General features: G+C 41.5%; 1 protein-coding gene across 4 annotated transcripts in view; it reads right to left on the bottom strand.

Moving 5' to 3' along the window:
* reln (reelin) overlaps window positions 1–27,636 on the bottom strand; it is a 104,592-nt gene that overhangs the window by 41,385 nt on the left and 35,571 nt on the right. For all 4 annotated transcript variants that reach the window (XM_085282543.1, XM_085282545.1, XM_085282546.1 and 1 more), the window contains exons 3-4: window positions 16,700–16,838; window positions 5,284–5,354 (exon numbers count right to left, since the gene is read on the bottom strand). In XM_085282543.1, the coding sequence (XP_085138669.1) occupies window positions 5,284–5,354; window positions 16,700–16,838 (210 nt within the window). The remainder of the gene's footprint in view (window positions 1–5,283; window positions 5,355–16,699; window positions 16,839–27,636) is intronic.

The raw sequence follows: 27,636 nt of genomic DNA, 5'->3' as shown, positions 1-27,636 counted from the left end.
TCCATACGATTGTGTGCTCAGTTTACACGGCCATGTGCTGATCTTACGTATTCAACCTGAAAAGAGCACGTACTTAAACTCATTTCCTCGTAATCCATCCTCTCAAACAGGCATACAGTCACAAACGCTTGGTTGGTGGATAATTCTGCTCTGTATAGTCTTCTCCTCTCTTGCGTGCTTAAACAAACCCTTCTAAATCTCCTCCAGTCTATCTAGTGAGGCCATTTGGCTGGAGAAAGGCCCAGAATTTTTTTTTTTTGGGTGGATAATCCCTTGAAGCTTCCAAAAAGGCCTCATTTACAGTTTTCTTTCTCCCTGCTTCATCACACTCTCCTGCTGTCTCTCTCATTTCTCTTCTATCACAATCTCTCTTTCCTTCTCACCCCCTCCATCCGCACCCGTCCTGTCTCTCCCTGCCTAACCCTTTGCGCATCGAGAGCAGACAGTGGTGCTCATTTCACTTGGATTAATCCCCTCTCACTTTCTTAAAGACTTCAATTACTGCCTCCTCTATTAGCAGCTCATCTCTGCTAATGCCTGTATCTCCCTGGCCAGGGCTTAAACACAGAGGCATGCAGAGACACACACACACACACACATACACAGATGACTTTGCCTTCCACAGCTGACCCAACCCTCTCTGATATTCTCTGTAATACACATGTACACTTGTGCACACAAATAAACAGAAGAAACAAATAAGAGTGCCATTTCAGTAAAATGCACCAGTGCTCAAAGCACATGGGTGCTGATGAGCAGGGTTGGGGTGCTACAATGGGGGACTAAATGAGCATAAGCTTTGGCAGACTCAGACATCTTGGCACAAAGATTGCGGGGCACAAGTCACGTTAAATCTTCTCCCCCTCCGTCTCCTCGCCTTCCAGCTCTAATCTCCTCTTGCTCCTCTTTTCTCCCCACCCTGTAAACTGCATCCACTCTTCCAAACTCCCTTGTTCTCATCTTATTTGCGCTTTTTCCCCCTTCGACTGACTCACATCCTTGATGACGCGAAGTGCATTTGAAGTCATGTCGCTCTTGTCTAACCGGTGGTTGCAATTACTAATGCACCAGGTTGCAGGAAGCTGTTGTTTTTGATCTGCGGTGACTAAAAAGAGGCGCTTCTCCAAGGTTAGATAGCAGCCACTCCAGTCCATTCAGCAAAAACAGGGCGGCCGAGTGAGCTCTAATTGGAGTTATTACAATAATCACAGGTCTACGGTCTGAACCACCAAAGAAGTAAGACTCACACCTCGGTGCCCACGTTATCTTTGTTTTTCTTCGCTACACATGCTTCTTCACCAAAATGGAATAAAATCATAAAACAAGAGAGGCTTATTTGACTTCTTGTTCCTGTCAGTGTGTTAGAAGCATTATTCTTTAACATGTTATCCCCCCTCAGTTGGTAATGTTTAGCAATGAAAGTAATTCCAGCAAAAACTACACAACAAAAATTGGAAAAAAGATTTTTTTTTTTTAATTCAGAAGAACAGATAAGAGCAGAAAATATGGGAAAACATGGCTACAGGAGGGAGTCAGCAGGCCAAGCGAGGGAGACAAACCAACAACCAAGGTCTCACATTTTTTTGTGCTACTGAGCAATATGGAATGGCAAGCAAGATGGCACTCAGCCAGGGAAGCAGGCTGGCTGGCAGACTGGGTGGGTGGCGAGGAGGTGGGAGAGGCTAGGCCACCCGTCCCTTCCCTGTTGCGTTGTGATCAGGCACCCCTTAGGGAGCAGTGGCCTCTTTGAGTTATATGTCCCTTTAATAATCCATCTGGGGTGCAGTGCACTTGGCCAGGCCCATAAAGATCTGATTTATTCTCTTGCTGGAAATGAGACGACTTGGGGATGCTGTGCAGAAAGCAGGGACTGCAGGCCCTGCTGTCAGATGATAGAACTAATGGACGGCCTACAGCGCTATTCAACACCCTCAATGACTCCACCCTTTAGCAGAGAGCACCCTTTCGTAGCCCTCCCCTACCTTTCTTCATCCACCACCTTGGCCGCTAATAAGTCTTTCTATGGTCACTCATTAGATGCCTCCCCCCCAATTTGTTCTTATACTTTCAGTTATTTGAAGCTGTAGGAGTAATTTGAATTTTGCCACATCATTCTTTAAAGCATCTCTAAGAGCCTGTGCTGATTGGTGTCACAAACTATTCCGCCATGCTGAGCATTTCATTTGGTTGCAGCAGAATTTGTCAGACTCCCATTACGTCTCGACTTCAGAATCCACATATAAAAACAAAATATGGGGATTCCCCCCCCCCGTGCAGGTTGTTGGGGTAAAGTAATGGGGTGTAGATCAAAGCAAACTGGAAGGGATGTTAGAGGAATGAATTGGAGGCAGATTGAAGGGATGGGGTAGAGAAGTGTGCTGGCACAGCAGAAAGGAGCTGTAAGCACAGGGGGGAGCAGTGTGTCGGGGACCAGGCATCCCCCAACTCTGCTAGACAGATTATTTTACACACATGTACACAAACACACACACACACCCACACAAATCCAGTCCTTGCTTATGTCTTAGCAGGCTATTTTGGGGGGCTTTCTGTTACTGAGAAGCAAAGTGTTGCATATCAGGCGTTCCACCTCGGGTTTAAGGCTTATATCGCCCGTCTCCGTTCTTTATCCTTAAATCGTATATTTACATTAGAATTTATTTGAATTATCTGTGTTGGCCATCTAATTCAAACTCTGACCTTCTTTTCTAGCTCTTTAGCTAATCTGTCCATTTGTTCTTAAAGTCTTCGCCCCAGCTGATCGGCTCTGATTGCCTGCCCTCCTCTTCGCTCCGTCTATGCTTACGTTCTCCTTTTCAACTTCCCTCCCCCTCCTCCGTGGATCATAACCCTGTTTTAGATAGCTTTCATTTCTTCAGCTCTTCAAAGCTGGAGTCTTAAGCATATGAACTTCTAAAGTGGCTAGAGCTGGCCCCATATCTTTTATTTCACTTTGAATGCTAATGTGGAGATTTGCAGTAACTTTGCTCACAAACGCACACACACCCCTGCACTTTCTTTGCCACTGAAAACAGCAAAAAAAACCTCTGGTTTTTTCTAGAGGCAATTGTCTTACCTGCTGGTAACTCGGATTTTGTTGGGGAAAATGAGACAGTAACCATGATTTATGTCCAAGTCTCCTCAGCGTTTTTTTTACTTGGTTTTGGCATGATAATACTTTGTATGTTAAACAGCGTTGGTTCTATAACCACACGGTTTATGTGAGGTCAAAGTAGTTCTCAAGTTTCATTTTAATGTCTGAACCTTGCAGTTGTGTGTGTGTGTGTGTTTAAAGGTACACAGCTCTTTTGAAGTGGCAGGTTTTGGTCTGTAAAGGGGAACAGAATCTGACTGGCTGTGAGTTAGGTCAGTGGTGAAGAGAAAAATGATGCTCGTCGGCGTTAGGACAACCCAAAGGAGACGAAAGCGGGGGTGGTTGTGGCTCAGGATGTGTCCCGCGGCTCAGAAAATGTCCTTGGGCAAGACACTGAACACCAAAATGACACCGGTGTTTGAGTGTATGTGTAATGGAGCGAGCCGTATGGACAAAAAATAAAAAAGGATGAATGTGTTTATGTGGGTGTAAAAGCACTTTGAGAGAAAATCACTAATCACTACATAAATGCAGTTTATATGGCTGCATTTATAGCTGTATAAAATCAGCTTCAATCATTTCATGTAAAGAAAATAATCAGAAGCTCACTTATTCCCTCATTTCTCTCCTTGTCTCCTTTTGACTTTTGTTGCCCGTGCCAGATTCATTTCTCATTTATAATTCAGATTTTCGGGATTAGTGCAGCATCACAATGAGTGATGCCCCATTAGCTGTCAATTAGCCTGCAACAAGGTCGGACAACCATTCAAATCTACTCTTTATTTTTGGTGATGACATTTAATTACCTCTCCTTCTCTGCCCAACACTTAAATCTGGAATATATGACCTTCAAGCTTTTCATCAACATCGTCTCGTCATCTCCAACATCTTTGTCCTTTTATCTTCCTTCACCAAACGTCTTAGCTACACCTTCAATTTATAGCCCTACAATTCCTCGACTACCTCTCCCCTGTACCTCTCATCGCTTTCGCCATCCTCTATCCGATCTCGGTTCCCTCTCTCCCTGTCGTACCTGTACACGTTCCCTGAAGATTGCATTTAGTGCGTTACCTGACTGCTGGTTTTTCTGTCCATTTCCATTTACAGCTTGTGTCCTCCAAGGCCTTGTAACGTCTAAATCTCTGCTTTTCAGCTTGTCTGCTGTGAGTAGCTATGTGTTAGTGTGATACCGCGGGGCCTTGGCACTAAACAAGTAAATGACTGTTGTTGGCTGTAGATATTTCATGTGCAGAGGGAAAAGACTGGGGCAGTGTGTCACTGGGAGTGAAAGGATGAGCTCTCGGGCAAGGAGACAAAGGAGAGGAGCCTTGTCGCTCTTTCTCTCTGTCGCTCTTCCAGGCCTGACTGGGCTGACTGGGCTCTGTGCCTCATCTCTTCCAAGTGGCATGAAGGCATGAATTTGAACACTTTCTGCTTGGCATGTGCTGCATCCCTACTGGGATGTGCACTTGTAATAAAGAGCCCTCGGAGACCAAGTACAACGATTACTTTTAATCTAATAAAGACCAAGTTCTCCTGTAAGTATTCAGCATGCAGCTCAAATTCTTACTCCGAAACAGTTAGCAAAAACACCCTCGACTGCAGTTACTGTACGTCTCTACTTTCAGCATTAAAGTCCAATTTTGATCCAAAAGGAGGAGTTCTTGAGTGAGGAGGAGGGAGGCTTCTTTCCTGTAAACAAGCAATTATACACACTCAGCGTGCAGAGTGGGACTGCACTGTCTGTCAATAGCTACTTAAGGCTGTCACAGAAAGTGGATGTAAGATGTGTTGGCCATAAAGCACAAATCTCCGGCATAGAGAGAGAGAGAGGGGGTGGGTGGGGGGTTACTGAGTTTAGCATAAGCTGAAATTAAGCTGGCAACATAGGACACCCGAATATCTCTGACTCTGGCTGCATCATTAGGCAGAAAGAAAGCCAGGAAGTGCTGCAATGGCACAGTCATGAAGAATCGCGCATCAACTGCTTTGCCATATTTTGATAATATATGCATACAATTTGACAGACAGTAGTAGGAAGTGAGACAGAGGAGCATTATGCATATAAGTTGGTGCACATGTAACATATAGTACTATGCACAGATAGAAAATATATCTGTAAGAGCCCACGCATTCATTATGCATGTGTTTGCAAAGAGAGGTATGCATGCAACATCCCTGATACTCACCTCCTTGCTCACAGAGCTGCTGGGCCAGCGTGTCTTTGAAAAGGATCTGTCCTCGATATGTTGCCGTGGCGCTGAGAAAAAGCAAAAGGAAAGACGGGAGAAACAGAGAAGGAGAGAAAATCATTATTTAAAAATAAAACAAAAAAAAGATGAAAAGTTTACTTATTTCCTCTAATATTCAATTCAATATTCATTATGGTGTGATTTTGAAGGTAAAGAAATCAGATAGATGCATTTATATATTTATATTGACAGAAATGATAAACAAGTGAAAAGGCATTGCTGAGCAAACAGACAAACAGTACCAAACAGTACCATTACAGTAAAAATAGAGCATGGGTTATACAATATCCAATATCATCATTCCTCGCACTGACACACTGCATTCCTTGCATGTCCGTGTAAATCTAGCTGTATGCAGCGTGTCATTCATAGAGAATGGAATATGAATTTCCTTCAGGTGGCCATAAAATGCCTTATTCATATGAAAATGGAGAATCTTTAAAAACCTAAGAGGGTGAAATTGTTCAGAGTGCACTGAGATATTTTACACAGATACTGAGACATGCTCTACTGTCCTGTAGAATGAGATCCACTGTAATCTGTGACAGCAGAATGACACTGCGAGCACGCTGAACAAGCTGTACAGAAACCTTGTTCATTCAAAAAATAATAACCACAAAAAAAATACCACAGCTGCTGTTGTAGTAGTACTAATCGTAGTAAAAACAGTAAAAGAAAAACGTTTGGTATGTTGTTTATTTAAAAGCTTAGGAGAAGACAGATATAATAAAACGTGAAAAAAAATACAAGCTCATAAATCAGGAGGGAGAATGAGGCGCAAAGATCACTGGGTCTGAAAAAAAAGCTGCAATTTTCAGAGAGACCTTGAAATGAGTTGTGGGGAAAATATATAAGTTTTAGAGCCCTTTGAAGCTCAGTCCAGTTAGGAAACTTCTGCACAACAACACTACAGTTGTAGATGGCCAGTAAAAGCCGTAACTCCCCACTTCTACAATATAACCTACATTTTCCCCACATAATACACGGATGAAAAACAACTGCGGTGTGACTGAGGTCGAAAACATAAAAAGGGAGAAATATCGCAGCTCTAATGTGAGTCTGCTCGTGCTGTTACTGCTTGTCCATCAAGGAGAGGAGAAAAGTTGTCTCACTGGGCGCACAGATAAACTTTCAAAAGTGCCCTAATCAGGCTTCGGCATTAATTACTAACATCATATGTGGCTTGTAAACTTAAGCGACCTCCCACACACTCAAACACAACTATGTACACCACCCGCATACACCAATCCAGTCTCTTGAAGGGGTACTTGTAAGCGTCCTCCTTCACAACGTACAGTACAGATGTTACAGTGCACTACAGCAGTGTTTGTATGCTGCGCCACACCCAGTCAACATACTGTATAGGAGGAGAGGAGGGTGTAGACAATATGGTGCTTGCCTGAGTCACCCGTGAGGCTCACAGACTCGCTTCCTTCTCCTTATTCATCACTCCTCTTTCCTTCCCTACAGTCCAACGTGGATTTTGTCTCTCACCTCACCAAACTTGCCTTTTATGGGTGCCGAGGCATTTACGCGTTTGTCTCAGCTCATGAATAATGAATAGACCCCCTTATTAATTAATAAAGACCTCTTGTGCTTGCGCAGAGTGGGGAGAAAACATACTTAATTACAGTCATATTTCAGAATTCGGTGAAAACTAATTTGAGGCTGGTATTTATGAATAAAAGATGGCGCGTAACGAACAGCGGGTGGGGATGTAGGAACAAGGCCCTTAAATATTTACTAAACACACTCTCTGCTCAAGTACACTAAACAGATTCTGTTAGGTGCCAGAGGATGTGTGTGTGTGGAGGGCGGGGGTAACGTAATATAAGATCAAAAATGCTTTCTTAGTCTCCAAAAAACACAAAACAAAAAGCAATTAATGTGGCAGATTTTCAATAGAAATGAGAGATATTTCCTTTAAAAAGTATGTGAGAGGTTGGTGTGACTTAATAAGATGTATGTCATTAAAGCAGCAGCCAGGAGAGGGCATTTAGTCTGAGCCGACAAGTGTGTGATCAGCACAGCACGACGCCGTCTCTGTCCTGCCGTCACACTCCAGTGGTTCCTCGGTGTGTCTCTCATTACCGTCTCCACTCTGGTAGCCACACACACACGCAGGCAGCGAACAGTACTGATACATGCAAAACAATTACTGCACATCTAAATGTTAATTTGACTTTCTTTGAGGGGTGGGGCAATTAAGGGCCTTAATGTGTTGGTGTTTTTTTTCCACTCTCTTCCCTTCTCTGATTCAACCGAGGGATCATTCATCTTCTGAGAATAAGTGTCATCCTCACTCCTCTCATTAGTCTGAAGGAGAAAATCTGAGACGGGAAAGAGAGGAGGGGATTGAGGAAGATGAAGAAAAAGCTGGGATCTAAGAGAGAAAGAAAGATGGAAAAATGGACGGGGAAGGGGAGGGGGTTGGGTTATAAGGTTCGAGGAAACTGAGACAGGAGGGGGGGGGGGGGGGGGGTTAGATGGCCTTGTCTTTCAAAGTCCACAATCTGCTGTCAAATGGCGAAGCATTGGAGTAAAGGCGGGAACGGGCACACACAATTGAAGCCATATACGAGTTTTAACATGTACGCAGATGGACAGCCTGTCACTCAAGAAGCTCCCAAAAGGGCTCGGAGTGGGTAATTACCAAGCATGTCTTCCATGTTAGATTGCATGTTGCTGTCGGCCATAAGTATCCCCCAGGAGCCAACTTGACAGCTCTCTACTAAACCACTCTCACATGCACGCATACACATATATTTATATGAACGCAGTGCGAATACAGCCGATTTACCCAAGAACACGAACCCATATACATATTAAATATAGCTACAAGATACGACTTTAGTCAACACTCTCATCCTCTCTTCCTCAAATCCCAATTAAAAGCTCATTTTTTCTCCCGGCTCACTATTCCTGTTGGTAATCATGATTAATACGAGGACTTTCAGTGGGGTAGAGTTCTAGTCGCTAGCACTGATTTGGTGCATTTGGACCTAGCCCTTAAAATAATACACGCTAATTGGTTGATTTATCTTCCATGTTGAGGACCAGCTGTGGTTATGACACCGCAATCAGGGACAATAGAAAAAGATAAAGAGACGGGCAAACTCCACATTCTGGTGTCTTCCAGAACATTTGGCAATCAGGAGCTCTGATAAAAAATAACATGTAGTCTTGATTCGTTACTGTGAAGGTGCAGTTGGCTTTGTGGAATCACATTACTCCCTATGCCTCTGACTGCCCCTAAATTAATTAATTGAAAAAGGCTTTCGGAGAACATGCAAATTTAATGAAGCCCCACAGAAGAGGGATTTGGGAGTTGTTTGGCAAATTACCTGCTTGTTAGCACAGGGTCATTGAGAGTTATGGCTCAGAATACAGCCAGAAGAAGAGCGGTTATTGCTCGGCATACAGCTTGAGGAGAAGAGCAATTGACCTTGACTACTGTTAGCGAGTAATAATTAGGGAGATTAGGAAAACCACAGTGTTTAAGAGTAAATATGCGAGGAAGGCAAGGAAAAAAAATCCGCTTGTAAAAACTGCAGATTTTTAAGTGCAGATAAAGGCATGTGCTGCTAAAAAATGACTTCTTCTAAACTTGAGAAAAAGCTGCAGTAAAATGTCCCCTTTTCTTCAGGACAAAAGGAGGAGACGGGGAAGAATGAGCTGTATTTACCCAGCGTCAACAACGAGGGAGATGAATTCCTGACCGACCGTGTCTGTTATATCTTGTACGCATTCACAGAACGGGCAGTGCAGAATGCGAATGAATAATTTGACACGAAATACATTTGGGGCAGCCCGGCTCTCCCTGGTTCATTATGCTGCATTTAAAATCAAGTGCTTGCCTTTTTTCAGTCTTCATGCTCTATTTCACCTGGAACTGTTAAGGTGGTCAACATCCCAGCAGGTAGGACAGCGCCCGCTCTCTTGATAATAAGACCGTGTGATGACAGTACAGCACTTATGTGTTGTGGACAATATGTGGCAGTATTGATCAGAGCACTGATGCATACACATGTGTGTGGATGTGTGCCTCTGTGTACACAGGGGTATGTACATAATTACAGGGGTCATGGGCCATCCCTGGGGAAATAAGACAATATCAATAATGGAAACACGTCTGTGGTCAACAGCAACAGGAGCTTGGGTTGTCCAGAAAATGTCCAAGATTTACTGTTAAACTTGAGAAACTGTGATATTTGAAAAGTTTAAGAAAGGTTAAGAACATGAATATGTTAGATATAAGAGTTGCTGTCTTATATGGGAATTTGTGATATATGAAAATTGGAATTATATGGACGGACTGTGTCAGATTTGCAGCTCTAGTCGGTTCTGGCGGGAGGAAAAAAAAGGGTCGGATTTATGTCCTCTGTCATCGTTCACATTTCTCCCCATATATCTGTATCTACATGGCCAAAATGAGATTACCTGGCCTGAATCGATCCCTATGTTCCTCAGCCAAGTGTCTACAGTTAATCTGCCACAGGCTACAGGCCAATGTGGAGCTTTAATGACGAGGAGAGCTCATTAACTACTGATTATATGTTAAAACAGACTCAAAGATTGACTTGAATAACAACAAATCAATGGAGCTGACGAATACCCGGAGAAATTAGAAGCTGGCTGAGATAGATCACCTGTCAGTCCTTTGACCCTTGATCTCCAATTAGCTGTCTATCATTCTGTCTGTCAATATTACTCTGCTAGATGCTTAAGACACAGACAAATTATTATAAGGTGAAATAAAAACTCTAACTTAAATATTTCTGGATGTTAAAACATTTTTTAGAGTGTGTAAAAGCAGTAGCTCACTGCAACAATACAACCATTGTTATTATTTCACATGAAGCTCCCTTAGAGCTAAGCAAATGCTCCAAAAGCACCCAAATAATGTTCTTCCCATGCAGCAGCAGACTGTGCAGTCTATACAATAGTGCACTATATATTTCACAAACTCTATGTTCTGACAGACCTGCTTACTTTGAGCAGATGGCAGTACCAACAACACCACAACACCCGGCATAATTACAGCACAGAAACCATTCCTCTTCAATCACAGCTAACAAGACAAGAGAGAGTATGAGCTCTCTCTCTCTGCTTCACTTTGGGTTTTTTTAATTATACCTTTCACATTGCCCCTAACAATGATTTCAGTCTGTCTCCAGTCCACAAAAGAAACAACAGGTAGCAGAGATGAAGATAAGACTAAAATCTGTGTTTGCATACAAACGTCGATCTATATATACACACACACACGTGCGTGCATATAAAGCACAACAGTATGCCATGAGAGAGAGTGTGCCATTAGATCTGCAGACATCCGTTTCCTCAGGGGAACACTTTGGAAAAGGGGCCTCGCATGCAGTAATTAAAGCAATCTTCATCCCAGCAGCTGTCTGACTCCCACAGGGCCACAGTGCAAAGGACTGCAACACGCCCGTGCACACACACACAGACACACGCACATATATACATGCATACGACACACACAAACACACATGAGCGTGCATACATATCCACATGTGCAATCTATAACATCAAAAGTTACACACAGTGCTAAGCTTTTTGTTAAATATGTTTCTCTGAAGCTATCTGTTGGAACAGATTTTAACACTCACGGACACACGAACACACACAAACACTCACACTGATTGCCTCGAGGCTATAAGTGAAGCAAAACAGAGCAAAAGAATGAAAGCAACACACCAATGCATCTTTGCTTTTGCCAGAAGAAGCTATTAACCATTCTCACCTCTCTTAGTACAGCAAAGTAATTAGTACATTATACAACAGTGTGGACTCTCATGTCTGCAAGAAGAACAAAAGTGGGCCACGACTGTTTTGTGCAGTTGTTGAATTGTGAGTTGGAGTGCACGTGTAAAAAAAAGTTTAATCCCGACTTTCAGCATAACAGCAAGAGTTGCATTTCGACCCAGTGTTCACTTCCATATATTAATGAATTATTTTTGATGGCTTCTAGCTTGGATAGAGCTCCCTGACCTGACTGTATGTTTTGCTTAAGAAAGTTCAGCAAGCTTTTATTTCACTGTGTCCTGCTCCAAAGCAATCCCATAGCCCATAGCAATTACACTAAATAACAGTAATATTAATAATCATAGGAATATTCGGCTGTTCTTTTTTTCATACCTTGACATATTCCGTTTCTCCTCAGACAACCTTTTCTCTTGTATATATTCAGAACATTGCATATAATGATCTACATATACATTTCCATTTAAATAGGCTGAATGACCGAATGTAAGCCGAAGACACCTACGACACTAACTGAAGACAACAGACTGCTGGAAATCCAATCCATTTCTGTGTCATCACTTCTGTCTGTTCATTGAAATTGAAAATTCTGCTCCAGCGGCAAAACAAAGGCATGCAAATTTGCTTGACAAAGTAGCGTTGTTCAGCGAGGTGTAAGGGTACAAGCACTTTTGGACTGTCTGTATGCGAGTTTGTGTTCTCCCCTCCACCTCTGCTTCTTCCTTTCATCTCCTCTCCTCTTCTACACCAAGGCCTCTCCTTCTTTTTAGGTGGGAATTTACAGCCACCCAGAAAATGAGTTCTTCTGGATGCCCACGTCATTGCACTCTATCACTCCTGCTAGAGATCAGTTACCAGGAACACTCCCACAATATAGCCCATAAAACTGCTCACAGGGCCCATATTAATGCACCCGGTGGACCAGCTCCAGTTCTCTGAAGGACATGTCGCGTCTTTGCCTTTAATTTAAACACTCATGGACAACACTCGTGGAAAATAGCCCTTGTATCAATCAAGGAAGTACTGCCATGGGCAAGGGCAGGAGGCTTCATTATTTACATTTTGTACAATCTAGAAAAAAAACCCCAGTTTTATATTGAAATTCACTGATCTGTAAGATCTTACCTGAATTAACAAACGGTGTTTGTTAATTTGTGTTTGAGTCAGTGAAATGTGACACATGATACAAATACAAATAACTTCTAACTAAATTCCAATACTTCAAAAAGGGTCAGTTCTTTCAAGAAAAATATTTAAATCACTTAAAAAAAAAATTACATTTAAAACAGCGAGTTCAATGTCATTTTAACGAGATTACATTGACAGCACTAAGTACATTTACCAGCCATTTCATTAGGTACAACTGTTATAGCTGCTTATTAGGACTAATACTAGGACTAAGGTGACTTTGAATGCGGTTGGCGTTGGTGTGGGTTGTTTAAAAAGTGCTGATCAACTTTTCCCACACATCTCTAAGGTTTCCATAGCATGGTTTGAAAAAGGGGCAGCACTCTGGGTGAAAAAGCCTTGCTGATGAGTAAGTTCACAGGATAATGGCCAGACTGTTTCGAGCTAGTAGGCATCAATAACTCCAGTTACCACTCGTTACAACCAAGGTATGCAGAAAAGCATCTCTTCACCCACTGCAGCGGGTGACAGTCCTGTCAGGTACAAACAGGAAACTCAGCATACAGTTCACACAGGCTCTCTAAAATTGGCCAAAGAAAAATTGGAGAAATGCTGCCCGGACCGAGGAGTCATGATTTGTACTGAAGGGTCAGAATATGGTGTAAACCACATGAATGAATGGATCCGTCCTGCCTGGTATGAACAGTTCTGGCTGGTGAGGCTGGTGTAAGGGTGGAATATTTTCTTGGCACACTTGGGACCCCTTCCTACGAACTAAGCATCACTTAAATGCAAGAGCATACATCACTATTGTTGCTGAACATGCCAATTCTCTTATGACCAAAGTGTGCTCTTTCAGCAGGATAACCCATCATGTCACAAAACTCAAATCATGATTTCACTGTACTCAAATGGCCTCCACTGTTACCAGTTTAATCCAGTAGAGCAACTATGGGATATGATGGAAGGGGGAGATTCACATCTTGGATGTGCAGCAGACAAATCTGCACCAACTGTGTGACGCTATCATGTCAATATGGACCAAAATCTCTGAGGAATGTTTAGAGTACCTTGTTAAATCTATGACCCGAATTGAGAAATGAGGCAATCTGAAGTCAAAACTGGCTCCAACCTGGTATTTGCAGAGTGCCTAATTCTAATAAAGTGGTATAAAGTGCATACTCGGACTTGAAAACAGAGCATCTGCTGGTCAGTGATGAGGCTACAATACTGTACTGAACCACCAGGACTGAAAAAAGAAGCCAGTTCTAAAGTACCAGAACTGCCCTTTGTCCAAAAGGCCACCTGATGCTGGCTTCAAAAACCAGCTAATCCCCACAGACTCATATGCAGCCCAACTAAACAGCACTAACTGGCAACTGGCTCTGGCAAAAGTCGGCAGCCTTAACCTAACAAATCTCCCATTCGTGGGACTAATAAAGGTTATCTTTATCTTTAAAAATACAACTAACTCAATAGCTACTGTATGAAGGGAATGGGTCTTTCAAAGAAATATCATACAAATAAAACATGACAGCTAACAAAATGCTAATGTTGTGGCTTCAAAATGCTGAGTCAAAAACCAATCTGCTATGTCACGACTGTCATGTTCATCTCTGATATGGTATAGACTGTTTGCAGAGCTGCTGATGTTACACCACAGAAAAGATTACGGATTCATATTGGCTATTTACAGTTTTATGGACCTATGGGACTACTGGAATTTCACTTGTAAAGAAGATGGATTTGAGATTTTTAGTGTCTAGAGAGGTTTTTATTGCAATTTTATATGACAGATGAGAGTTTCACAGGGAATGGACCATTAAGGTGACAATTTTTTGATCAATTATAGCACCAAAAGTGTCTCTGGCCTTTGCCAGAAAGGCCTTGAAACTTAAATTCCCTGAATGAAACCAGAGAAGGCAGCTCTGGAGACGAGGATATACTGCTCGAGATGGAGATGGGAGCTGCGAACTGGAACAGGGGTGCGGTAAGAGTGTTTGTCTAAATGTCTGTATGTGAGGAACAGTCTAAAGCCAGCTGGAGTGTGACTGGCTGACTTTGATAAGGTCAGCCGCAGGGGCCCTTATTGTCATACAATCATGGCCCCCTGCCAACCCCACTGTCATCCGCACTGGCACACTGCTGCTCAGTGGTTTACACTCAAATGCAAACACACAGCACACGCATGGACACACACACAAATATACTGAAAAACACGGTCCTTGTAAGCCGACACACACTCAACAGTAAATGTGTTTGTTGGCAGACAAAAAAAGCCAGTAAATCTGTTTGGCTCAGTGGATATTGTCTAAATGGCTGCTCCACTTTAGCAAATTCCCCAGCTGAATCTTTTTATGTAAGTCCGTCCACAAAAGTCTCCGTCTGATAGACGACCGCGTCCCTCCAGGAATTCATTGAGGGATTTTTTTGTGAGTACAGCCAAACTGTTTAATTTAGTTGTGTTTTTTATGAAACATTGATAGGAATTTTGTAATCCCCCTGAAATAAAATGGTTTAAAAGTGGATGACTGGTAATAAAAAAGCAAAATATCAGGCATTAACCAAGTCAAACTGCAGACTATCTATGAATTAAAAATCATAGAACGATAATGAGTTTTCCTTTTCTTTCATTTTGTTAAAGAAAAGAAAAAGCACTAAACTCTACTTCATGGAAATATAATCATTGAGATGAGAGGTGAAACGTCTTCAAGAACCTTAAAGAAGTCCTGTCGTTTACTTTCCAAGCTTGTCAGAATACCATGACCTGGATGACTGAGAACCTACACAAACATTTGCATTTACCTAATAAAAAATTATATGCAATGTAAAAATTTGTAGGTCGATTTCTCAAAGATTTTTCTAACGTGGTGCTGTGGTGACTTTGGATTTACAGGAATCCTCTCTTTTCCTCTACACTTCTCCAGCAACAGCTGCTAATTGCATTTTGACTGACTATCTGCAAGTAGCTGTAAATCACCAAGTCAAGAGAACAGGAGGGAAAGAAAGTTTGTGGTACGTTTGAAGGCAGAGAGTTGAGGAAAATGCTCAAAGGTAAGACAAGACAGTTAGAGGCGGAAAGAAAAATAGAAAAAGGAAAATTCAAGGCTGTTCTCAAACACATTTGGCTAGAGCTCTTTCCACCTACACCAATCAAACAACCTGCAGTGTCCAGGGAAACAGACTGAGTACTATTTACAACATCACCAATCCAGTGGCCCTGAGCTGCTGTGTAATGCTCCAGATTTGTTGCAATGGGTTATAAATCTCAATAAAGCTTCCAATAAATAATATGCCCTTATGTAAAATCGTAGAAGAGGAACATCATGTTATTTTTTGGGGGCAAAAAATCTTAGGATATGTTTGCGTATCTTTACTATCTGCAACACACCCATCCTCCCGGGATGGGTGGATCTGATGAGCCAGTCGAACGTTTTCCGATGAGAAATGGTCACACTGAATTAGAGGACGGAGGTATTTCCGTGAATTCTCAGCAAGGCACACATCGCACCTGCCAATGCACAGGTCACGTTGAGCAAGGCAATTAGGATATAAACACATACTATGTCCCCAGTTTAACCTTTTTCCAGTCACCGTGCAGGCTTTCTCTGACAGGATGGCCTTTTAACAGCCTTTCTGTGGTTCAGAGAGAGCAACACCCATGATGTCATCTGATAAACCTCTCCCGAGCTTTGTGGGGCAACACAACACTAACAGATAGTTATAGCTTATATTTGGGTTAGATACATATATAAAGTCAATATAGTGCCAAAATATTATCTACATGCACACGAGTAAAGAAACGGTGCACGCTACTCAAACAGCTCACATGAGTATTATTATTCTTACTGCACCTCTGTACACATTATCTCTGCTAATGCTTTAATCGACAGAGGAATCTGAAGTTTGGTATTTTAAAATAAGACGTGATGATCTTCTCTTCTGCGATAGAGACCGTGATTTACAAAAGAAACGAATGTATTCAATACTTGGAGATCATAAACTTATCAGGAAAGTGTTAACTGAAGTCATGGATCAAAGAAGCTCTATGGTCATTTTCCTGACTTTTATACACTTTAACTTTACTTTAGATACACAGAGGCACCATTCTCACTAACCAAATCCCACTTTAACATCTCATCAACACATAAAACCCAGCCAAGCGCAACTTTCCTTGGTGAAACAGTGGTGCTCGATATTAATTACTTTCCTCTAATAGTAGAGGAAGCCTAACCTTGTGCAGTAATCCATGCATGTTTGCTTTCTCAGAACATCTTTGGTATTTAAAATCTATTGCGCTTAAAGAAAATGCATGCAAACGTGTGATTTTTATAAAATATAAATTCAAAAATTAAACACAAGCATGGTTGGATACAGTCTAAGTGATGCACAACAAAAGATCACATCACCTGCCATTTCTGTCTCAAAACATATGACTTACAGGAAATTGACACAGCCAGTCCCAGGTGGTGGGGCGATCCAGACAAAGCTGAAGCTCGTAGAGGGTTGGTGGCTGACGTGGGAAGCCACCACACTGCAGACAAACTGGGTTCCACCAAACTGACGATCTGGCATCACACCTGCGGCACAGAAGACAAGCAAGACACATGAGGAGACATGAGGACTAGCAGTGAAGGTTCATCTGATGTTTTTTTTTTTTTTTTAAATTGTTTCCTTTCAGCTTGCAATTTAAAGGCTGCAAAAATTGCTGCAGTTTTCTATGGTTGAATTATTTCCTGTTTTATAGGTACCAGCTGGTTTCCATTTGTTTTTCCCGCTGTACTAAAACTTAGCTTATCCACTCACGAAAACAGAAAAAGGAACTTGCAAAGCCATAAATGTCATGTCTGCTTTTATGTTGGCAAAACTGACATTGCATCCATTAGCTAATCTGTCGAGCAGCCTTACTCAAAGACAAAAGATTACAAGAGAACAGATGTGGTGTCCAGGATTACATTTAATTCGTGGCCTTCTGCATTACAATGCTTTTTGGTAGCTAACGCTCGTCAGCTAATCCTCAGTTAATCCACACTGAGATGCATTATTGCACACTCACACTTACTTTTACTACAATGTTAACAATGTCGCTGTGATGAACCGAGGTTTTAAGAAGCGAGCCCGTCCAGGCTGCTTTTATATTGTAATGAAATGAAATAAAAATAGATAAAAATAAAATCACAATAACGAAGGACACTGAATTTTCTGTTTTGTCTTGTACAAAGCACTGCTATAAAATCCAAATGCTGCATTAATATTTGCACAGAAAGCACACTCAAAGAGTGCAAGAGAGATTCTTAATAAATTCTTATAGCACAAACACTGAAGACAGAGCCACAAGCAATCGTGTAATATAAGAGACTATCAGTGGTGGAAAAAATCTTGTGCTCTTTTATGCTTCAGTTTTTTTCTGTGCTTTCTATGTTCTCCTGTCTTTGCCTTTATGCATTTCAGCATTGGCAATTTAAAGGTTTATTGTTTTTACTTCTTGCCTTTGTTTTGTATGAAAGGGGTCATTTTAAAAGCAGTGTATGAACTTAGGCACTTTGGTCAGTACGACTGAAAAATATTTACTTTATTAATAAAGTAAATCAAGTAAAATAAAGTAAACTCTTATCAAGTAAATCTGGTAAAAATGCCAACTGTGTAAGTTTTCATCTTTTCAATACCATAACTCTATCATTAAATCATGGAAGAATCTGATGGATTATTAAGTATTTTATTAACTCTTTCACCCATAAAGAGAACATGTGACAACCTCCCCTCTACCTTTAATGACCTCAGTATATAAATATCAATAGAGGTTTTTCCAAGGGTAGCTGCATAGGTAGAGATCAGCCCCTCACTAACTTTTGACACACCCAGTTATTTTGTTCTATGGGCAGGCCTGCAAATAGAAACCACTCAGTTCAGAAAAAGCTTCATCAGTGGTCCCAGTAGGTCTTCAAAGACTAAAGAGTGAAATTAATGTTTAAAAGAGAGATTTAGTTTTAATTCTTTCAGCTTCAACCTCCATGATGTTCACCAGAATTCAAACATTCAAACAGGCTTAGTCTATGTGTAAATATCACATGAGGTCAACAAGTACAAATAGGTTTCTTGTTTTATGAAATTGCGCTGGGAGACACTTGAAAGAAGTGGAGGATCTATTGGTTTTGTGAGAGGTAAGTGTGTTAGCCTAACTATTAGCCTAAAAATGCGTCATTAGTATTATATGGATCATGATAAAACACGCCTACCATGTTTTGGGTTCCTGCAACTGTTCCATCGGGTTATTGTCTCCCCAGAAACACTTCCCTTGTGTTTTTTCCTATTTCTGTTTTCGTTTTTCCTATTTCCGTTCTTTTCCTGTGCTTTTGCGGCATTTTTCTTATTGCTGGTGTTTTCTTAAGTTGCAGTCCGTTTGGCCTATCAGGGCCACCGTAGAACTCCCTTTTTTAGTACAAAAAAAATCCAACGTTAACCCTGAAGTTACCTGGATCAACCCAAATTCTTCTTCATAGCACAGACCTCTGATTGACAACCCTTACCAGCACTTTGTGTACATCTAGTCTTCATCCACCATTTAACTTTCTTTTTTAAACTTTCCTGGTATTGTTTTTGGTCCACATATTTAAACTGCAAATAAACCGCTGACTTATTTCTACTTGCTTTCATTTGCTCCTCCACTTTTTAAGTCTCATGCTGTTTTCGTGTTGTTTTTAAACCACAATCATCCACCAGTTCTCTTTTCTGTACTTCTTTCCCTTATCATTTTTGTTCTCAACCATCTTCTTTCCTCTTCCCCTGTGAGCTGACAATCTGTGACAGTGCTCTTATTAACCCTTGTGTGGTGTTCGTATTTTTGTTACTCAGCCAGTGTTCATGGGTCTGGTGGACCCGCTAGAGTTTTGGCTTTCCAAATTAACACTATCAAACAATTTTATGTTAAATTACTCAACAGATGTTTACTTCATCCCAATTACAAGACATATGAACAGCAAACATGGTTAATTTTTTCCCTTTACCTTTGTTAGATCACATTTATGAATTAATGTGCTTCTCGTTTTTCTTTTATATAAAATGTTATAAATAAATCAGTTATAATCAAGTGGAGTGAGTGGAAAGACACAACACATTTACACGTGAAAAAATAATTAATTGTTTAATTTTTCTTTTGAAAAAAACTGAACACGGGTCTCACAGACCCGAACACCATACAAGGGTTAATGAGCATCTGTGTCCAGCTATGATTGCACCGATGAAATGACATTGTGTCGCACAATCTTTGCTTTATATCACAAAGGGCAAGGGCAGGACACCACCAGACTCATCAATCATCGTATGCACATTCGGAACAGTTTAATTATCTACTGTACCTGACTTTGTAGTGTCATCTAAGAGGTGCCCAAACTGTGCTGCAATTCACAAACACACAAATGCGTTCCCCAGACAGCAATGCATTTGTCATAATATTACAACAGTAAGTCACTCTAGCACTGAGGCCACACACATTCAGTCAGTTTAAAAATGTACGTACTCTCCCATCTGGTTACAAAGATGTGCTCTAAGCGGCAGTGCTTTGGTAGCTCGCCTCTATGTATAACCTGCAAAACACAATCTCCTCTCTGCAATTATAACTTACTTCACTGAAAGTATAATCAGCAATGATTAATAACTGAGAAGCTTTAATATCCCTAGAATCAATGTGCAAATCAATAAGTAAAAATTGTGTACGTATGTGTGTGTGTGTGGTTGAAAATTCATTATTTGAAAAGAAATAATTCCACCCATTTCTGACAGTAATAAATCTGACCTCACATATTGCATCCATAAATATACACAATGTTGACAGCACCATAAACGTTTCTGTTTGATGAGGCCAGCTGTGTGTGTGTGTGTGTGTGTGTGTGTGTGTGTGTGTGTGTGTGTGTGTGTGTGTGTGTGTATTTGTGCAGAGCTTCAGTTGTATCACTGCATAAAATTTATACTGAAGTGTATGTGCGCGCCATGGTACAAACAAATCTACTTATCACTGCTGTCGGTTAAAAAGCTCAGGAAAAACGCCAAGGACCGGGCATTGATTTCTGCACCCAAATGGGACATCCCAAGATTCCCCCCCACCCAAACAAGCACAGTAACATCATACTTTTCAACTTCAAACTGAACAGCCGTCAAAGCAACACCATTTACCGCGCTTTCACGTGAAAACATATTGTGCTGTTACGTGTAAGTACACGTGCTGTGTGGTCCTAATGTGTCAGATTTATGAGCTGTTCAGCAGCGCAGCCTTTAACCATGCTAAGGAGGTGCTGGTATGTAATAACAGAATGCGATTTAATCACCTCGTAAAGCTATTATTTTGAAATCACCAACAATTTCTCTGCGTAATGGGCACAATTTACTTCTGAGCACAATCATGCACTCAAGGAAATAAACACACTATTAAACCTTTACTGCTGATATACAGAGGAGATGAAATTGTTCCTGTGCAGCCCTTATCCATCTTTGACATACCTAGGGCTGCACGATTTTGCATAAAATGAGAATCACGATTTTTTGGCTTAGAATTGAGATCACGATTCTCGCACGATTTTCTTTTCCAGTATAAATATTTATTGTATACAGTATAAATTCCAGTATAATTCCAGTATAATAATTCCAGTATACAGTATAAATTCCAGTATAAATATTTCCAGTATAAATATTTATTGCACTTATTAACTGCACATCAACTTCGTAACAGTTGAGACTGAACATAAAAACAATAAATAGACATAAAAACAACAAATGTCTCACATTTTGTTGTTGCTACAAAATGTTGTACTGCTTGAAATTCCGTCTCCACCGTTGCTCGACGCTGCGTGTATAGAGCAGGTAGTGCAACAATAGAAAAATAGTTGCGGGACGGCACTGTGTAGCGTTTGTCTAGGGTGTTGATCATTTTCCTAAATCCCTCGTTTTGCACAGTGTTGATGGGAGCCATATCTTTGGTCAGGTGATAAGTGATAGCCTCCGTACTTTCTTTGTGCCTGCGGGAGTTCGACGTGTATAGGGAAGCGCTGTATAAGGTTCCCGTTATTGATGTTTGGGTGGTTGACCGGGACGGATTTTCTCCTGTCACTTTCTAGTCATCCCTGACGTGCTCTCCGTTGTTTTTTCCCTGCTAATTTTAGCATCACACGACACAGCTTCTGTATCACGTGGTATAAGGCTCCGCCCTTGTCATTTGTTGAGCAGGAAGAGTGAGCGCTTGTTTTCATGCAGATTACGTCCCGGATCAAAATGCGGTACAATCGTCGTCTTTTTTTTTTCTTTTCTCTTTTTTTTTAATCGTTGTCATTTGGAAATGAGATCGCACATAAGTATGAATCGAGATCGCGATTTTCTAACGATTAATCGTGCAGCCCTAGACATACCTATACATCGTTCTGTCTTTTTAACACAAATCCAGACCAGTTTCACTGCTGATATGTGCCACATATTTACCAGCATAGCACAAGGCAGCCAAGGCAACAGGTTTCGCTCTAATTGTTCAATTTTGCTGCAGATTAAGAAAAAAAAGCTTTGATTATGACTGTTGACCCATAATTTGAGAATTCCTTGCCGATGTGCAACACAAGTCTAGCTCTTTAGCTAATAGACACTAGTAGATGGCCACAAAGACAGAAAAAGAGCAGTGAGGTGATGGGACTGAACAGCAGAGAAATCAGCGGGAGATGAAAAGACAAAACTAGCCACCATTTTCACTAAATGAAAAATGATATGCACTTGCCACTCACCACAGAGGTGTGTTTAGAAACTTACACTTCACAAACTCTTGCACTGCAACTCTGAAGTAATGAAAGAAAACACACACAGATTTCAACGCTTTAAAAAAAGGCATAACTTAATGAGAGAATGACAAAAAAAATAGAAGAAATTAAGTATGAAATAGAGCGATTGCTCTCGAAGAGGTAAAGGTACGGCTAAAGAAAAGCAGAGCACTTAGGCTATGGTGAAGATGAAAAGGCAGTCTGATGCACTCCAGGACACAGCAGCACTGGGACTTGACACCGCTCACAGAATTTCTATTCCCACTTGAAAAATACACTCAGGCATAAAAATGCAAATAACGATCTCTTATTCCTTTCATGTCTGGGTGTGGAGAGGCAGAGAAAAATCACTATTATTCGATGTGAAAATCTCAAATGTTCCAGTAAAGCAACAAGCTTTAGTGAACCTGGACAGGAAAAAATAATAGAAGTTCTGACATTCACGATTCGGTCCAGGGAAGAAGCAGAAAAACAGCACGACGGCCTCTTTCGTACCTGTGAAATGAAAATATATGAAAGAAAAAGGCCCTCCTGTGACCTTAAATTACTCTTAACTCAGCTGACCTCTGAGTTCTTTGTTAAATTAGCAGCTGGCAAATACCAAACCTGGTAGAAAAACACCTCCTTTATCGCTGATGATTCCCCTGAACGCCACGTGATAAACCCTTGATGCAGTGTTAATTAAAAAGCATCTTTTACTTTGTGATTGCGAGAAAAGATTTTGGTTGAGCGTTCTAAGCATTCTTTAAAAAAAGATTCAGGACTACTACTTTTTAGTAGAAATCATTTTATGCTTCATTAACTGTGATATTTTATTATCCGCACTGGGTGCTATTATCACGCCATCAGCTACATGCAGAACTCGCCTAATGAGCTGTAAATTTATAAGTGCATTACAAATGCCACCAGTGATGCATTAATGCTGCGCGTTAGCATCAGCAGAGTCCATCTCTAATTCAATAAGCAGCCTCAGGAGGATCTTGAAGGAATACTCCATCCACACATTGTCAGTCAAATACGCACATGCAAATACATGCGCGTTCACACGTTCAAACACATGCAGTTCTTTCACATGTAGATTGGATACTTAAGAGCTGTCGGAAGTGATTAATGGCAAGGGAAGATGACCTGCTAACTCCCACGGTATGACGGGCCAAACCTTGTTTCATAAATATGAACCCACACACACATGCACACGGGCACGCAGTTGCTTATACATGCGCTCCCGAGCGTGCCCACACACGAACTCAATCGCACACACAAAAACACAGGAAATGGGTGTGTCTGGATTTTAGGGGTCACATGTTGGTTGTTGGAATGTCACTCCGACATCCATCTCTGCTGGTAATTGTAGTGAATTTTTAAAGCCATCCATAAAAAAGAAAAAAAGAAGTGGGAAGCTGACCGCCTCTTATTTATTCATGTTCCGTCTGCCCATGTCTCCGCTAACAAAGACTTCCCCACATTTTTCCATTCTAATTTTTTTAATATGTAAACACTTCAGTTCACATCTGTGTATGTCCTATTTAAAAATCTCTCTATTTCTCACTTTGCAAAGCTGATGAGCTTTCCACAGCCAAGCTCGAAACAAGTCAAATAGATGGAGTGAGAATTCTCCCCGATGGAGCAGATGGGCAATCGGTGGCTCAGCCTGGCAGCAAGTTAACACTGTAGGACCAGCAGGAGCCGGTCGAACTGGCATTAGAGATGGTAGTTAGGCTACGTGGCAGAGTTTTGAGGATTCAAAAGGCACCATTCAAACTGAAATGCACATTTACCAAAATCCATACGCACCATTTGACATCTGGTCAGTAGCCATTTGCTGCCTAGCAGATGTCTAATGGTGTCCAACTAAGTGCTTTTTAAGATCAGTTCAAGGCAGTTAAACATGCTTTTCTTGCTATGATTGACACAAAGGCACTTGAACAACGTGTTTAAGCTGCTTCCCTGCCATCAACAGTAAATGCTGTAAACTTGTCTGGCTTGCTTACAGCGCTACAGCGCGCGCACTGTGCATTCAGAATCACAGACATGCATGCGGCTCTGTACGCTTGAACTAACAAGAAACAAGTACAATTAAAATGCATGTGTATGCACAGCAGTTTGCTTAAAGCATTAAAACCCTACAAGGCAGTGTAATGTGCTGTAAAGAGGTTATTCCATTATTTGTCTAGGGATCTTATATTTGTCGCTAAGCACTTATTTTAACAGAGAAAAGTCAGTTTCACATAAAAAGCAGAGATGAATGTTTATCACCTTGCGTATCCTCACTCTCAGACAGATAATAGCCTTGCAACCATCTTTTTACCACTGGCTCAGACTTAAAAAGCTAATGCACAGCACGCCAAATAACTTGGCGAGAAAGCCAATTAAAGGTTCATATTTCACGCAGTAATTCTAACCTGTCACAAAATTATTGGAGCATTAACATGTGTTATTAAAAGCCTGTGAATGTATGGGAATCTGTCAAAAGCTGGAATATAATGCCTCTGTCAACACGTTTCAAGAGAAGGCCACACAATGGCCACATAAATGATACATCACAACAGTAGTGACAGCCTGAGTGGGGACCCCATACGCTTTGTGCTGCTGAATGATCCCATGGGATGTGTGTTTTTTTCTGTGTGTCTGATGTGGTGCATTCACCCCTTCTTCCACAGTGCCATCCTCAGTTGGTCAGTCGGACCACTGCAGGGTCTCGTGGTACATGACAACCCACTCTGCTCTGCCATTGGCCGAAAATGGCATCCATCTTTGCCTTTGCCAATCATGCTACCATGGAGACAGGTTGGCAACTTTGAGGTGGTGGCGGGGGTCCGGCACAGCGTTGCCAGGAGGAAGCTGTGTGTTAATATGGGTGGTGAAAGATGCCAGCGGCCAGGGGGAAAGAGAGTAAGAAACTCTGTGGGAAAATGTGAGGGAAAGAGGCTTGCCACATCAATGAAAGACTTTAAATGGTATTAAAGAACACCTGTGGGGTCTGCTAAGCATCAAATGTGCACTGGTGATGAAGTGCAAAGAGAGGCTTATTGTGCATGTGTTTACATTAATGTTTCCATATCCACACAGTAAAAAAATGTGTTGGAAACACCTGACCAATCTTTGCCCGTGTGCATGCGCTCATAGAGCAGTTTCGCTTTCATTTAGACTTCCATTGTATCTCACAGCATCCATCATCCATAAACTCCTGATGGCATAGCTGCACCCACCCACAAAAACACAAATCTATGGCTTGTTGTAGGAGCTGCCAGTATGGCTCCACCCAGCTGACAAAGAGAGAGAGTATTTTGCAGAAAAAAGCATACGCTCATGTGTTTACATTGTTTAACACAAATACTCAATTGCTTCTGTGAGATGCTCTACATATGCTCCTTGTGTCAAAACTGGTAACTGAAAAGTTAAAGTAAGAAGAAAATAAACATCTAATTCGTTACTTGTGCGCTCCTGGCTTCCTTGCTGTGATCAAGAGCTACAAGCCATGCAAGCATAAATGATAAATGGAGTACAGGAACACCAGTGGAGCATAATAGACCCTCCAGAACTAATGTCCCATAATTGAAATGAATGTTGTTCTGAATCAAACAAGTGTTGTGTGTTTTGGAGCCGCACCTTGTATGATAGATGAGACTTAGACTACTTTACAAAAGCCTAAAAAGCCATATTCACAGGCCCGCACAGATCATACATCAAATGCCTGTATAAGAGTATATTCCATCTACACTGCTGAATACAGTATCTGTTGGATCCAGAATGCTATGAATATTTTGATAAAAATATTTTGGTCCACTTCTCCAGCACTACTTCAATGCGATATGTCCATTCTGGGTGGTTGTTCGAATTTTGAGCAGAGCAGTCACATAGTTTTGCTTTGGAGGAAGCACAGACTAAAATACTGAAATATGAGCTACATCATATTGGATCAGAAAAAAGTGTATGAGCCAAACTTTACCCAAAACCAAGATCATCAGCTGTTTCAGGCTGAGATTCAAAAGCACATAAAAAAAGTGAAACATTTTCAAGTGCTCTCTTACTTCTTTTTAGTCGTATATTTAGACATTAAAGAAGTGAATTAGATCTTCATAAAAACCTGTAATTACACAGAAAAACCACATATCTGCTAGAAGTGCTGTAGGTCCGAGTTCTGGAGGTGAAACGCCATTTTGCATGGATCTATTTTCTTTCATGTTTGACTAACCGTTTGTGTTTGTTATTACGTTGGGCTTATTTGTAGTGATGAAGCTTTATTTCAGTAAACACAAGGTTATAATTATTGATAGGAAGGACAGCCAAAACTATGATAATAAAAGCTTTCCTTTATGTTTTTAATAGAGTCAAACTTCCTAAAATGGGTTCAGTCCCAGGCTCAAGATATGTGTGTTATGTAAACTATGAAGGTGAAGTGGTGCTTCAAGCCCTAAATCAGCAACTGAAAGGCTGAGTGCTGGTGTTGTGGGGCCTGTGAAGCAGCAACCAGTGGAGGACAGCCAGCTTCGTGCCCCAGGAGAGGCTTACCACATTGGGTGGCAAAGTCACTAAACACCCCTTCCCCCAGCCCTGTAGTCTTTGAGCACCATTTTCTTCTTCCAACTCTCCATCCATACATCCATCCATCAGCAAAGCCTATGAGCAGCTGCCTTCTGTGGGTGTGTGTCATTGTAGCTTGGCAGGCACACACCACAGCTTTACCGGCAGGCGCTAGGGCTAATTTGATTTTTAATTCAACACGACTCCTCGGCTAATAGTTTGAGTTGGGGATTAATTAATCTGATTTGACTTGTGCTAATTTCTTGCACCCACGTCCCCGGTCTCCACCCGTCAGTGCAGCAAATAAACAAACCGGTGAGGCCGTGGTCTCGCAGGCCCTGCCCTGACACACATGAGAGAGATAGAGACCTGGGGCGACAGGTGAGGAGCCGACGGAAAAGTAGCGTGGTGCCTGTGCTGCCTTTGTATGCATGTGTATGTCGAGTGTGTTGTGTGTAGCTAAATGTGTTTATGGAGGAGGCTGGAGATGAGCCTGGTCTGACAGAGAAGTGCTGGGAGGCAGTGAACTAATCACAGCAACAGACTGGCTCTCGTAAGGAGGGCGAAACAAAGAGAAGGTCAGTAACTATTTTCACAGCCAAAATATGGGTCAGAGTGGATCTGGGTGAGTTCCTCACAGATAACTTGTATATAATGTAAAAGGAAAAAAAGTGGCCATGCAATAGAGCATCCCTGTTCTGTCTCTGAGGCTTTTAGAGGGTAGAGGGCCAAACCCAGGTAGGGCCCTACAGCAGGAAAAAACACACACTAAGTGTCCTCAGCTCACAGAGTCAGATTGAGCACTTCCACTCTTTCTAATACTCAAGGGAACTTTAAAAATGAATAGACCTAAGAGTGCAGCTTGGATGGCATGCACTTTGTGGGGAAGGCTTTGTAAAATCACTTCCTTTCACTTTGCACACCAATACCCACACGCTTGCAAGGTGCTAGTGGTGGCATAGAATTTAAGCAAGATAAATTTCAAAGTCAGCTTGCCTCGAACTTAAAATGACGCAAACCTTCTGCCGTTGACAGAAATGTGTCAATCGGAGCAGTCAAAGCT

Source organism: Mchenga conophoros, linkage group LG7, assembly GCF_057382185.1.
Source record: "Mchenga conophoros isolate Kocher_MC1m ecotype Shallow Benthic linkage group LG7, M_conophoros_male_GT1.1, whole genome shotgun sequence".
Classification (NCBI taxonomy): Eukaryota; Metazoa; Chordata; class Actinopteri; order Cichliformes; family Cichlidae; genus Mchenga; species Mchenga conophoros.
This window is presented reverse-complemented; position numbering and strand designations above follow the sequence as displayed.